The sequence below is a fragment of the Bombus terrestris genome, chromosome 17, assembly GCF_910591885.1.
Source record: "Bombus terrestris chromosome 17, iyBomTerr1.2, whole genome shotgun sequence".
Taxonomy (NCBI): domain Eukaryota; kingdom Metazoa; phylum Arthropoda; class Insecta; order Hymenoptera; family Apidae; genus Bombus; species Bombus terrestris.
In genome coordinates, this window is record NC_063285.1 from 1,981,601 (window position 1) to 1,997,246 (window position 15,646).

At 36.8% G+C, this 15,646-nt stretch overlaps 1 protein-coding gene across 8 annotated transcripts in view; it reads right to left on the minus strand.

Annotated features, from left to right (window-relative positions):
• The window catches only part of LOC125384634 (GDP-D-glucose phosphorylase 1-like), a 231,422-nt gene that overhangs the window by 138,376 nt on the left and 77,400 nt on the right, over window positions 1-15,646 (minus strand). For 7 of the 8 annotated variants that reach the window (XM_048413837.1, XM_048413836.1, XM_048413831.1 and 4 more), the window contains 2 exons: window positions 3,863-4,144; window positions 3,342-3,553 (listed from right to left, as the gene is read on the minus strand). In XM_048413837.1, the coding sequence (XP_048269794.1) occupies window positions 3,479-3,553; window positions 3,863-4,144 (357 nt within the window). In that variant the 3' untranslated portion in view covers window positions 3,342-3,478. Of the gene's footprint in view, window positions 1-3,341; window positions 3,554-3,862; window positions 4,145-15,646 lie in introns of those variants that run through there. The other variant, XM_048413838.1, reaches the window with a different exon arrangement.

A 15,646-nucleotide genomic window follows, 5' to 3' on the forward strand; every position in this document is an offset into this window, starting at 1 on the left:
AGACTATGAACTGCCTAAGTTGTGTGACGGTCGTTGGTGCGGGTAAAGAATTCAAGGCTTGTATTTTACCCGGGTTGGGACGAACTTCTACGTTATGAATTACATATCCTAAATAGAGTATCGACGTCTTTAGAAAAGACCATTTAACGAAGTTAAAAGAAAATCCGGCGTTTACGAGGGCATTTAATACGATGTCCAATCTTTCTAAAACTTGATCTATCGAGCCGGCAATAATTAGGACGTCATCCATATAAACAACAACGTATGAATAAGCGATGTCGCCTAAGGCATTGAGAATGGCCCTCTGAAAAACGGACGATGCATTTTTTTCAGTCCAAACGGCATCGTTATGTATTCATATTGTCCGTCGGGGGTAACGAACGCTGTATACTCCGTCGAATCAGGATGAATGGGAATTTGATGAAACCCATTGGCCATGTCCAAGCTAATAAAGTACCTCGCCTTTTGCAATCTCGCGATTTGATCCGCAATAAGGGGTAGGGAATACCGATCCGCGATCGTATTTTTATTTAGCTCCCGGAAAGCCACACAGAGTTTATCTGAACCGTCTTTCTTTTTCACGAGTAACATAGAGCTCGCGAATGGTGAATTACTAGGTCTTATAATTTTTGCTTCGATTAATTTGTTTATTCTCTCACGTACGATTCTTCGTTCTCCCTCGCTAAGTCTATAAGGACTTCTCTGTACAATGACGTTAGGATCAATTAACCGTATTTCTAACTGACCTGTATTTACACGAGCACGTGGGAAACCCGTAATGAGTGAATCTTTGAATTTTTCGAGAACAGAAATTAATCGGCTTTTATCATTACCAATTACATCAGTGTCGACCTCATTAATATTGATCTCGTTTTCAGCGAATTTGTTACATGCATTAATTGTTTTTGTTTTACAAACAACGATGTTGTTCTGTGTGATATTTACGTAAAAACCTTGACTTAAAATTTCACGACCAATCATTATATCATACTTTAAATAACTATCTGCAAGGACATGAAAAATTATCTCCAATGTAAAACCACTAATACGTAGAATGGACAAAATTTGTGATGTACATTTAATAGAAGTATCTCCTATTCATCGCATTATTACTATGTCAGTCATTCTTTTGCCGGAAAATTTCAAGGCTACGAATTCTTTAGTCAGCGAACACTCGGCTCCAGAATCGAAGTAAAATGGAAACGACTCACCCAGATGACTTAATTTACCAATTGAAGCTTTCGCTACGCAAAAGTCGACTCGACGCTCGTTATTGGAATTATAGTTTACTTTCGGTGTGCTACTCTTGTCTTTTTTTCCTTCCGCAATAACGAGCAATTAGGCTCGATATGACCCTCCTCATGGCACTTGAAACAAGACACCTTTGACAATGCGGCTGGTCGATTTCCTTCTGGGTTTCGTATGTTCTTCTGCTGCTCAAATTTTATTCTTTTACAGCACTCCACTATTTTATGTCCGTGGTTTCCACACCAGAGGCACTTAATACGGTTGTCAGAAGGCTTATGTCGTTTAGCTACAGGACCCACTGATGAATTGTCTGACGAAGGCGCCGGCCTCTTCTTCGCGTAAGAGAAAGCTCGCATTTCATTTAAAAATTGATCCTCGATCTTGATATCATTCGTAGGTGCTATTCGTTCAATACGCTGATCTTGTGAAGCCAATTGAAAAAGGACGGAGGCGTTGATTACCTCAGCCAAAGTTAAATTTTTCCACCTCGCCTTCAGGAAGGAACGGAGACGAATGCCGAAAGCTCCCGTGGTTTCGTGCTTCAGTGGTTTTTCATTGGACATCTTCATTAGCGCTGAGGTTGCTGTCTCTTTGCCACCAAAACGCGCGATAAAAAGTTCTTTAAATTTTGACCAGGTAATATCTCCACCAACCAGTACTTGCGTAAGCTATTGCGCTCCAGAACCTTCTAAAGCACAACTCAAAGCAGAAAGTAACGCACTGCCTTGTAAAGGAGCTTCGTTCATGATCAGATTAACAACTGCGCACCATGTAGCTGAATCGGAGCCCGCGATTTCAGGGTTAAAACGCGGTAGTGATAAATTTTTAGGTTCCGCACTCGGTTTTTGCACTAGCGTGTGAATTATCTCGCGCATGATAGTCATATGCTCTTGCATTGTTATAACCGGCATTGATCCCACTTCTGATGTCGGGTTAACGTTCGGTTCAGGGGCGTGTAACGAATCTTCATTCGGACTGGCCATCGTTGTTGTACAGTAGAGATTATATTTACTGGTATGAATATTGATTTTTATAAAGTTTGACAAATAACCGTGCTGATTAAACACTCGAGATGTTAGTGACAATGTTCTTAGGTTCAATAACGAATCCACGGTCAACGGGGTAACTCAAAGTAACGTTTTCTGTAACGCTCGGTATAATAATGCACGTAAAGACGACGTGTTCAACTCTCCAAGATGATCGCAAGAATAATAGACTGATGGGAATTTTCCTCTCCTTACGATAGCGTTTGTTCGTTGCGTATTGCCCGGGGATATCAACAAAATTCCAGCTGCCGTTGCTAGGCAGACCCGCGTAGAGCTGACATTGCTCCTGCCCGGGGTTTGATTGTTAATACAACATGTGTCCCACAATATTGGCACTTCTCTGTTAGGTAAAAACGTTTATCCTGTGATCGCGGCCACGTTCGGCGACCAGCCGTGTCACCTCGAGCCCAAGCCCACCGTCACAAATCTCGGGCAAACATAATAGGATTGAATCATAACAACTATTTCTAAATCTTACGATATAAGTAGAGCTATACAAAATAGTTTAGACTAAAATATTGGGGATCTTCCCAAAAATTCCAATAGAAAGGCTCCGATGTCCCCTCATATACGACATATATATATGTAAATGTGATATTTTAACAACGATTATCAACATAGTAACGGAGAAATTTGTTTAATTGCTATTTCTGCTTAGTTACGTTCTAAATTATTTAATAATTTATTATTAAAACATATATTGACTAAAAAAAAACAATTATCAAAGAATATAATTTACGAACTTTGCTAATATTATCACTATTAAAATGGAATGCTTTATCTTATTAGTAGCTTTGCCTAATTTAATTGCAGGTTACAAGGAAGACAGTTACAGTACGTTTTAAATTATACCACCGTTGAAAGATATATTCGAAATATGTCTTATGATTAATAAAAGATCTGTTAAAGAGTATTAATTTCAAGTTATTCACACAAGATATCGTAAACATTGTTTTTTGCATTCTCTCAATGTTTCAACATTTACAAATCTTCGATCCATAATTTCTAATATAACGTTATGATCCATTAAGATTTAAAGTCACTTACCCTATTTCATTCTTGCGCTCCAAATTTTCTACGTTCTGCAAGTACAGCGTGATAATAACAAAGTGCGAATACTATTGCTTTGAATTCGGTTTCCTTGCCGCAGGACTCCAAAGTTTGCTGGCTAAAGTTATGGATGTTTATGCTTTATGGATGTTTGCTTGAATTTCAGATGGTGGTTCGTTTGTGATCTTTATGGCTGATTTCAGTATACCCTGTGTACAATTTAACGAACCCTACATTTAGTAATTAGTGTTCCTTATCGATATTATCTACTTATTGGCTAAAGTATCATTTATATAGTAAATTAGGAACTATACTAGGTATCTCAGAATTTTCTTAGATTTTTTTAAAGCAAAAAACAGTAAGAAATTAGGCCAGTTACTGAAAAACCTGTAATGCCGACCCCGGTAGTGGAAAACCATATTACCGACGGAAGGTTAAAGAATAGAATTAGCACATGTTAGCTTAATTTAGAATGCATATTTTCTTTTGCTTTTTTAAATTATATAATTATTTATTACCTGAGGTGTTATTGATTCATGACGATCAGGACTGGGTTCCGCTCTGATGAACAATCGATAATCATCATGTGGATTCTTCGAGCATTGTTCCATCTTTTTTTCTAATGCAGGCAACCATTTCCTCACCAAATGGACATTTTGCAAACTTACCCAGTGGCCTTCGTTCTCTGAAAGTTCTATGGTTTCTTCAGCAATGGGTTCTTGACCTTGATCCAGTGACACATTATGGAAATTTCTTCCTCCAAAAGTGAAACTCAATTGCATTCTCAGTTTTTCAACGTCCTGAAATTTTATCGTTGTCGTTATTCTAAATACATATTCGATATGATTACGTTGATTTTCGTAACATGTTCTTGTATAATTTATTAGGTATCGATAATTCTTAATTTTAATTATCTTCGATTCAGGTTATAAACTGGTAAACAAAAGATATGTCACCGAAAGCAACGGAGTATAGGAAATGAGAAGAGTAAGAAGGTATTACAATTATATTGCATTAAAAAAAAATTATTAAATGTTGTGCAGTTTGGTTAGAGGTTATTGGTTGTTCAGGGTATTTAAGAATTATATCTCATGACTTTTGTAGATGATCCTATATCTTCAGATCAGTGGAGATTTATTAAAAAAAGATACCGTACAACAGAATTTCAAAGCCAAATTTTTTTATTGCATCGCGTAATGGATATCTAATGGATCACGTAATATCTGCAAGGAACCATGGGTCGCAAAGGAACCGTTCTTTTGAAAAGTGATCTTAAAATTCCATTAGCTCTTATATTGAAATTACATTAGAAAATGTTTACATTTCCCAATTAGATAAAAACTAAGTAATGCCATATTAATGAACAAACAGAAAGCTATTGCTTTGAATGTATGATAATCTACGCTAAATAGGATGAAGCATCTAACTTCATCATTCCAAACTATTAGAAAATTACTTACTTTATAGCAAAATCTTTCGAATAAAAATTGAATAGCGTTGAAGAGAATATGATTTGATAGGTGGAACTGCAGAAACATTAACTATTCATCGATTTCGATGTTTTTGAATATGTTGTAGAAATCGATATTTTAAATAATCTTTTCCTATATAAGAAGTGACAGAAGAAAAACTATCAATATCATTACAGTGAATTCTGCATCTGCAGTTGTGCAACCGTGACAGCGTATGCTTTAGTTTGGTTGCCGATTGTCGGTCACTTATCTTCTCTTTGAAAACGACGATCGGGCGAGTTTAAAGGCTTCGTGCACAATGTACACATGCGAGGCTACAAGAGTCTGTTATAATTCGTAACTCATAGCTCAATTAAAAGTGAATATCTTCAATGTATTGAATTCAAATGTTAAATAATTAAATAATTGTTAATAAACAGAAAATAAGTGACCGGCAACTGGCAACCAGACCGATGCATTCTGTGTCACGATGAACATCTATAGGCAGAAATACACTATAATTGAGCCGGTAGTTTCTTGCCAATATATTGAAAACTAAACAAATTCACTCTTTATGTACAGTATAGTATATAGGTAAAAGTTGTTCAAAATATTTCTACATTATATCCAAAAATCATAGAAATCCGAGGGTCGATAACGTTTCTACAGTTTCACCCTATATAGCGTTATATATTGCATACAATATTATACATTATATATATTATTATTATAAGTTAATAGTGCTATACATTAAATAAATAAATGAATAAATAAATAAATAAATAAATAATTCTCAGTAAGGCCTCCTGATATTCTAACAGCAAAATGACGCTTAGTCGCGCGCTATTCGATTATTTCGCACGTGTGCATAACACGTATATATATGTATGTTTTCATATACTTTGTAGTCGCAGAGTCGTATTTTAACTTCGCGGTTGCACGCGTCTCGTTGCGAATGGGAAGAAGAATAAAGAGTATAATTCGTTTAAAGGATCTTGTTACGGAGTGGGGAAAGTAGTGATGCCTTTTAGTAAGCAGATTGTAAGGGACTGCACGATACTTAGCCCAGAACCTTGGAGGCGCGAAGAACTTAACAAAAAAGAACACAAAAGATTTTTACGAATCTTCAGTCAAATTTTGTTTTCCTTTCCTGCGATAAATATTTCATTGATTAAAGCTGAGAAACTTTTAAACAGCTCATCCAGACGAATCTTGATAAGCTTTTGGAAACTATCCCAGTAGACTACAAACAAACTACTGGATTTTTGTCTCGATTGATAACACAACACTATATAGTTGCTAATAACTAATAAGCCGATGTGACGTTATGTAAATAAAAAAAATTAACAGATCTGCTATGCGTAAAGAATGTTTGTAGTTATTGAATAAATTTCTTACCTTCAACGGATCAACGCCTGGAGAGAGAATGAAAAATATAGGCGTGATTGAACTAGTTTCTTCAAAGGATTTATGAAAAGGTGGAGATCTGGATTCAACAAATTTTGAACCAAACTTTTCTTCTACGAAGTACCTAAATAAATTCATGAGATACAATATTTTAAACAATTTAAGGAAAAAGGAAATATTTTAACTTAAAATGATACCAGGTAGTATACAAGGTGTTCCCGATATTCTTAATGCTCTTTTTTTATAGATAACAGATTTGTGAGATTGACAGAAAAGGAAAATAATTAATTATTTCATATACATGCTACGATAGGGTGAATAAATTTTTGAAATGTTATTGTTTCTATGAAAATATTAAGGTTATGTATATTTTTTAAACTTATCAATAACGTAATACTAAAAGTCTTTCTTTCTCCCATAGAAGTAAGACAATTTGTATTGAATGAATTAAATGAATACTCTTAGTTTGAATACTCTTTGAATAAGACATTTTTTTGCTTCTTACACGTTAAAATACTTTCATCTTTCATTCTTTCATAAAAAGTATCATCTTTTTACACAAGTTTTATACATACATACTACAATGAAATTTCATTAATATGTAAAAAAATGCAAATATACTGTTCAAGACTACTGAATAGGTAAGGATTTATGACACTGCTGAGCGAGACCTAAGAGTCTAGACCCGAAAACTCTTCAATGACCAATAGTGTCATAAACTACTCGGTAAAAAGAAGCAAACTGTTATTCTTCAGCGTCATCTTGAACGATCAACAGCGTGGCAGATGCGATTCATGGTTCGCTTTGTCAAATGCTTTCTCAATGGCAATGCTCCCATGAATGGCATGGCTGTACAGTATTGTTTCTTTTCTATTGTTAGTAAAATTTGCTCCATCGTAGAGTGTTTGTTTCTGAATCCAAATTGGTGATCTGATATTAATTTCTTTTTCCTCTATTGTTGGTTTTAGCCGATCGTATATTATTGTGTCTAGTATTTTGGACAACACAGGAAGTAATAATATTGGTCTGTAGGATGCAGTTTGGTGTGGGTCTTTGCCTGGCTTAGGTAACATTATGATCTCTACTAGCTTTCATAGATTAGCAAAGTATTCGATTCTTAAAATTGCATTGAATATTATTGCGATTAAACGTATTGCTTTAAGGTTTTTCAGGAGTTTACCATTGATTAGGTCGACTCCTGGTGCTTTATTGTTTTTTGTATTCTCGATTATGATTCAAATTTCTTGTGCTGTTGTATTAGGTATGGTGTAGTGCTTGTTAGTTGGAGTACTATTATTTTGCGCGTCTTCGTCTGAATAACATTTGGTTTTACTGTTGTTAGTATTATATGGAGCAAATGTGTTACAATAGTGGTTGGAGAATTGTGAAGCTTACTCTTCGATGCTTCTAGCCCATCTGTTGTCTGCTTTTCTGATTGCTGGGATTAGTTTTATTGGTTCCTTTATTTTGTTCGTCGCTTTTCATAGAAAGTAGATGGTATTCTCGTGCGCAGGGAGTGTTTCTATGAATGTAGAGGATTCGTTATTAAATTTTTTGTTTACATGTCTTTTGTTTTCACGTGTTTTACGTTTTTGAAAAAATGGACGCTGAAGTTTCGTCGAGTACGCATACACGTGAAAGGACAATCGATTGAATGGGCTAGCACTTGGGTACCCTATTCGGTGGTACGAGCCAAATGGTGGTTCCCTGTGTACTCAAAGTCGAAAATATAGAAAAACAATTTTCGATATCAATCCGTTATAATAAAATTTTTGCACATCAAGAAACATGACTTCTTTTAGTTTTAAAACATGTGCCAATTTATTTGTACGTCTATGAGAGAACGATATAATGTGAGTTAATAGTCGTGTAATACCAAAACATTTATTTTTTTCGACGCTTAGATTGTAGATTATTAAAAATATATTTTCTTTTCATTTATTTCTTTATATTTTCAATTTGTCCATCTGGACATTTGGAAGAATTTTTGAGCGGTATTATTTCCATGTGGGTGACCACAAGCGGGGTACCATCCTCGCGTCTGATAGGTTATAACCTTTGTGAGGTCTGCTGGGTGTTTCCTTTCCATATCTAAAGCGTTGATCGTTCCCGCTGCTAGCCGGTTTAGGTGTGCTGCTATTCTTGATTTGTATTTTTCTGAGTATCTGCTAATTTCTTCCTTGACCGTTGGGATTCCCAGATCCCTGCATAGTACTCATTTCTAACATACCATGGGGCGTTTACTATTGTTCTGAAGATTTTAGCCTGTATTACCTCTATTTTGTTTATATGGTTCATTGCTGCCGTCCCCCATAATGGTATTCCGTACGTCCTGATTGGTTTTATGATCGTTTTATATATTTTTAATTTATTTTCTATGTTTAATTTGGATTTTCGGCTTGTTAGCCAATGCATTTGTCTCCTTGTTTTCTACTATTGATGTATTTTTTCTACCATTGATTTGATATGTAGTTTCCATGTGAGATGTGTATCTAGGTGGAGTCCTAGGTATTTGACATGCTTTGTGTTATATGCGTGCCGTTCAATAGGATGTTTGGTGGTATCTTTTTTCGTAGCGTGAATGTAATATGGTTGCATTTATTGGGGTTTGCTTTTATTTGTTTTTCGTGTAGCCAATTTTCTATTTTTATGATATGTTCTTGTAGTATTTTCACTGCCGTTTCTGGGTTACTATGCCTGACTAGTATAGCTGTGTCGTCCGCGAATGTCAATACTGTGCTGTTGGTAGTTGTTGGTATGTTCGCCGTGTATAACGTGTATAGTATTGGGCCTAGGACGCTTCCTTGTGGTACCCCGGCCTTGATGTCTTTAACTTGAGAATATGTGTCCTTGATTTTTATTACGAAGGTTCTGCTGCTTAGGTAGGATTTTATTAATTGGTGTATTTGCTCCGGGAATTGTTTCCTAATTGTTTGTAGTAGACTTTCATGGTTAATTTTATCGAATGCTTTCTCTATGTTTATAAAGAGGACTGTGCAGTATTCCTTGTTTTCTAGTGCTACTATTATTTCGTTTATAAGCCTGTGCATTTGCTCTATCGTGGAGTGTTTGTTTCGGAAACCAAATTGGTGATCCGGTATTAGTTTTTTTGTCTCTATTATTGTTTTTATCCGGCAATATATTATTTTTTCCAGTATTTTGGAAAATACTGGAATCAGTGATATTGGTCTGTAACATGCAGTTTGGTATGGGTCTTTGCCTGGTTTAGGTAACATTTTGGTTACCTGGTTTCCATGGCTTTCCATGGTTAGGGAAAGCATTGGATTCTTAGTATTGCATTGAAATATTATTGTCATCAATCTTATCGCTTTTGGCGGAAGGTTTTTCTAGCTTTTGCCATTGTTAGGTCGACTCCTGGTGCTTTGTTGTTTTTTTTTTTTTTATGGATTATGCTTCTAATTTCTTGTGCTGTTGTTTTAGGTATGATGTATTCCTTGTCAGTTGAGGTACTAGTGGTTTGCGCATTCTCATCCGTATGGCATTTGAGGTTGCTGTTATTGATATTGTGTGGTGTAAATGTGCTGCAAAGGTGGTTGGAGAATTCTTCAGCTTGTTTTTCGTTGCTTCTTGCCCATGTGCTATATGCTTTTCTAGTTGCTGGGACTGGTTTTCCATAGAGAGTAGTTGGAATTCTTGTGTGCAGAGAGTGTCTCTATAAACTTTGCGAATTCGTTATTGTTGTGCTCTTTTATTTTTTATTCCTTTGCAAGTTTGTTTAGGTGTTTTTTTGTTTTCTCGAGTTCTATGTTTTGGCATTTTGCGTCCGTCTTTCTTTTTTCTCTCATTTTTTCGAGTATTTCTTGCGGAATTGTTTTTGTTTGTCTGCTGGTTGATTCGGGTGTAGTGGTTGTCCTTGCTGCTTCTTGAATAGTTGCTGTCAATGATGCTACTGCCTGTTCTATCTGTTCAGGAGTTTTTAACGGGATGTTGCAGTTTATTTTGCTTTCTATTATTTCTATGAAAGTTTGCCATTTGGTGGTTTTATTGCATAGTGTTTCTGGTTTGCTATAGAGTATTGGTTTGTTTCTGTATTCAATTATTATGGGTCTATGATCGGAGCTGAGCTCGAGGTTGGGTGTTATTTTTAGTTTATTTGTGTTTAGTTCCCTTGTAACTGCAAAGTCCAGAAGATCTGGTTTTTTGTTCAGGTCAGTCGGCCAATATGTTGGTGTTCCTGTGGATAATATATTGAGGTTATTATTTCTAATGTATTTTTCCAGGGTTCTACCTCGAGGTGTAGGTCTTGATCCCCATAACGTGTGTTTTAAGTTGTAGTCTCCCGCTGCGATGTACTTGTTCGCTAAGTGTTGGAAGTACTCCTCCTCACATTTGTGATGTTATTTTGTGTCGCGGAAATACATATACTGCTGGCAACTGGAAGTAGTTGCTGCTAGTTTGAACTGTAACGGTGGTTGCTCGTATATATTCCTTATTATCTTAGCTGTGTAAATGGTGTTTGATATCGTTTCTTATTATTACTGCCGTCCCTCCGTGTGCTTTTCCTGAGGGATGTTTAGTATCATGTATGGTGTAGTATGATATTTTTATGTAACTTTTTGGAGTGAAGTGTATGTTTGAAACAAGTAATATGTCGATATTGTTGTTATACAGGAATGTTTAAGTTTCTAGGGCCCGTTGTTGTAGGCCGTTTGAGTTCCAGGCTGCTATTTTCAACGTGTCCGTTTTTATTTTTTGCTCAGCATGTTTATAAACAGTTGTAGCATGACTGTGATTTGTTGCGTTTGCTGTCTGAGAACTGCGTTTTGTTCGCTTATCAGTCTGGTTAGCATTTCGGTGTTTTTGATGGATTGTTTGAGTAGTTCCTTGATTTCTGTAGTGTCGTTGCTGATGTTGTTGTGATTTTGGTTGTCAGAAGATGGCGATTGGTTGATTACTTGCGCATAGCTTCGGCTACTAAAGGTGTTAGTGTTATTGTGGTTAATGTTCATTGCGTGCTGTGAATTTGCTGTTGTCTCAGTTTTTGTACTGTCTTATTTCGTAGCGGCGGAAACAGTTTGCGTTGAAGTTGTTTTCTGACTACCCAACCTTTGTAACTAGCTGGGTGGTTTCCATTGCAGTTGAAGCATTTTACTTCGTTTATTTTTCCTACGTATGGACAGTTTATTGTTAGGTGCGTTTCTGTGCAATTGACACGCGCCGGGTTTCTATTGTAGTAACTTTTTATGTTCCATATTGCTGACACCGTATGCATTGCGCTATATTTTTTTTATGTCTAGGTAGCTCCACTGTTACTATTGTGTTTAGAACTTTTTAAATTTCTTATATATATTTGTTGCTGTTTTTAGATTCTAGCTTTATTAAAAATAGCGGTAATGGCTGTTTAGTATCGTATCTGGTTATGTTGTTTATTGATCTTACCTGGTGTCAGATTTTTGCTAGTTCCTCGCTTATGTTGTCGGTGTTTGTTTTTGGGTGTAATCCCCTGATTACTATTTTGTAACTTTTGTCGGCTTTGAGCTGGTAAGTGTGATACCCAGCGTTTTTCTCCTTTAGTGTTTTTGTCACTTTTCTAAATGTTTCTGGAGTGTTGGTTTGAACTTTGACCTGGTCTACTTTTATCTGTTTTATAGTGTAGTTTTCTTTCTCTGCCGTGTTGTTTAGTAGCTCAATGAGGGGGTTTATTATTTTAGCATCAATGTAGATTGGCGGTGGTTTAGCGATGCGGGTTGTTGATTTTTTAGTTGGGTCTGTTACTGTCTCTTCTGGCAGTGCGCTAAATGAGTTACGGAGCGTGATTTCTTGTAGCTATTGTTGTTTATCTGCTATTCAAGCTTTCCTGCCGCTTGTGCACGATGTTACTTTTCGTTTTTTGTTAGAAGTTGCCACCTTTCAGCTTTCGTCATGGTGTGTTGGTTCATTGTTCTCGTCATTGTCTTGTGTTATTTCCATGTTTGTTTCGTTTGTATCTGTATTTCCGTGTTCTCCGTTTATTGGTTGTCTATTGTTGGTAGAATCTGTGGCTCTGTTTACATAGTATGTTTTGCCTTTACTTGTAATTTTTATTGGTGGAATCTGCATTTTCCCTCTTGCCGCACTTTCACTGAAGCACTGTTTCGCACGTCCGTTTAACTCGGCTGCTCAGGCAGAACTGATTAAAAATAGATTATCAAAAAAAAAGAAAAAAAAAAGATTGGAAAAATAACAAAAAGGGCCAACACCATACAGAGTTCCCAGGCGGTCGCATATCCAGGTACTATCCGTGCCCGGCGCTGCTTAACTTTCGTGATCGTACGAGAACGAGTGCTTTTTTTATAACTTTTTTTTTTTATAACGTTTATTGACCAGTAGATGAGTATTACATTGGTGTGTTGTCCACAATAAACAATGAACTTTGGTTGTGGGGTGGTTTAGGCAAAAGTACCGATACGTGACGGTACGAGCCAACGGAGATAGCCATACAATGTTTTGTGTGTTGAAATTACATTTGTTAGCTTACTATTTTTAAATTAGATTTAAGTCGCTATGGGGTGGTGCTTATATACGATATTGTTATTTTCTTCCTATTCCTGTCCTGAAAACCTGGTCGCAAAAACAGGACACTTCTACTTTTGGTTTCGGAGGGGCTGTGGGCTGTGGCTGAGGAGAAGGAAGGGGTATCCTGTAGAAATATTTAGAATATTTACAATCTTTACAATAATTACACTATTTTACACGGAGGGAGATTTGAGCGTTGCCGTTTTGTGGCTCTTTCTCTTGTTATTTTTTTTTTTATTATGGTTCCGGTATCCAGCAATATTTTTTTATGTTTTTTCTGTGATTGTATTCTGTGTCATTTTGGGAGAGGGCCATGTTGTATCTCCACCTAATGTCTACAGTCTGTCCATTTAAGTTCTCCTCGTAGAGTATTGTTTTAATTCCATCAATACGACATATCGGACCAGGGCCGCCTCGAGAAAAACACGCCCACACCACAACGTTCCCGCCACCACGTTTAAGAGTGTTTAAAACGCCAAATTTCAAATTTCCGTCAATTCGACGTCTAATATACCGTATCCCGTCAGAAGGATTGAATTTCGATTCGTCTGAAAACAATACCTTCTGCCAATCATCACTTGTCCAATGCTTATGAGCTGTAGCAAAGGTAAGTCGTCTTTTTCGATTCCTAGAACTCAGCAGTGGCTTCTTTTGGGGTTTTCGTCCTCTTAAGTTAAAGTCTTCTAATCTTCTTCTAACAGTTCTAGCACGAATTTGTGTATCGTTATTATGGTTTATCTCCGCAGCAATATTATTTGCACCACGAAAACGATCCTTTTAGCTTAATCGATGAATCCGTTGATCCATATTCGGCGTTGTTTTCCGCGATCTTCTGTTTTTCAGTTGATCCCAATACATATCTGCTTTTAAAAATTTATACCCAGCTTACTTACAAGCCGTTTCTGACCTGTTCGCTATATTTGCCATTTCCGTGAAGGTTTCACTTTGCTTTCGCAACCGTACAATTTGTTCTCTTTCGTATTCAAGTAAATTCTTTGATTTATCCATAATCTGTTTCCACCTAAACGAATTTTAAGCAATAAAAGGTACACTAAACAATGATTTTGACACTCCAGAATCAAAATGTTCAAAAACTGTACTCATATTCAGATTTTATACAGATCGTCATAAACTAATGTCCACTGTTTACAAGTGCTAAGCGGTAACTAACTGTTGTAACTCCTGCATTGTTTGTATTTAATAACTCACGATCTGAGGTTACGAAGGTCAAACATACAGTTATGTTATTCCAAAGAGACAAACCGAATAGAAAAACAATATGCGTATAAGATATTTGTAATCAGGTTTACTACTCAGTTCCGCCTGGGCAGGCGACCTAAACGGACGTGCGCAACAGTGCTCCAGTGAAAGTGCGGCAAGAGGGAAGAGAAAGCGACAAAGTAAATGCCCATTGACAAAACGTGGAATCATGCAGATTCCACCAATAAAAATAACCAACGCAGGAGACACATATTTTATAAATAGAGCTACAGACTCTACATATGTAGAGAAAAAAGACGATATCATGGAAACAACACAATCTGACGGAGAGGAAAACGTACCAATACACCACGAAGAAAGCTGGACGGTGGCAACTTCCAGCAAAAAACGCAAGGTAACCCCGTTCGCAAGCGCGTGGAAAACTGAAACACTGGAAAAGAAACAATGATTTTAAGATATCAAATTGCATAATCCATTCAGCGCACTGCCAGAAGAGGCAGCAACGGACGCAACGGAAAGTCCGACAAACCGCATTCCTAAACCACCACCGATATACATTGATGCGAAAATAATTGACCCCCTCATCGAACTACTAAATAACACTGCAGGGAAAGATAACTATGTTATCAAACAGATAAAAATAGACCAGGTGAAAGTGCAAACCAACACCCCGGAAATATTCAGAAAAGTGACAAGATCACTAAAGGAAAAAAACGCAGCGTATCACATCTTTTAGCTCAAAACCGACAACAGCTACAAAGCAGTAATCAGGGGATTACACCCAAAACCAAATACCGAAAAAATAAGCGAAGAACTTGCAAAAAACCGGACACCAGGTAAGGACAATTAATACCATTAACAAACACGATACCAAACAACCATTACTGCTATTCCTAGTCGAACTAGAACCTAGAAACAACAACAAAGACATATACGATATAGAAAAATTACTAAACACAGTAGTAAAAGAGGAGCCACTTAGACATAAAAAAGATATCCCACAATGCATAAGGTGCCAGCAATACGGCCGCACAAAAAACTATTGCAATAGAAGCCCGGCATGCGTTAAATGCGCAAAAAATCATCTTACGATACACTGCCCATCCACGGGAAAAATAGAGGAGGTTAGATGCTACAACTGCAACGGAAAACACCCAGCCAGTTATAAAGGTTGCGAAGCTAAGAAACAATTACAACGCAAACTGTTCCCGCCCCTACGAAGCAGGACAATCACTAACATACAAGCCCAACAGGACAGCACAAAACCCGAAATAACACCAAATACAGAGCAAGCAACAAACACCAAACCCATCAGCACCAACACCATTGGCAGTCTAAGCTACGCTCAAGTAACCAGCCAATCGACACATACAGACAACCAATACCACAGCAATAGTAACAATGACACTGCAGAAATCAAAGAACTGCTCAAACAATCCATAAAGAACACCGAAATGCTAACCAGAATGATAAGCGAACAAAACGCAGTACTCAAACAGCAAACCCAACAAATCACAGTCATGCTACAACTAATTACAAACGTGCTAAGCAAAAAATAAAAACGGACACTCTAAAAATAGCAGCCTGGAACTCAAACGGCCTACAACAACGGGCCCTCGAAATTAAAACATTCATATACAATAACAATATAGACATACTACTTGTCTCAGAAACACACTTCACTACAAAAAGCTACTTGAAAATACC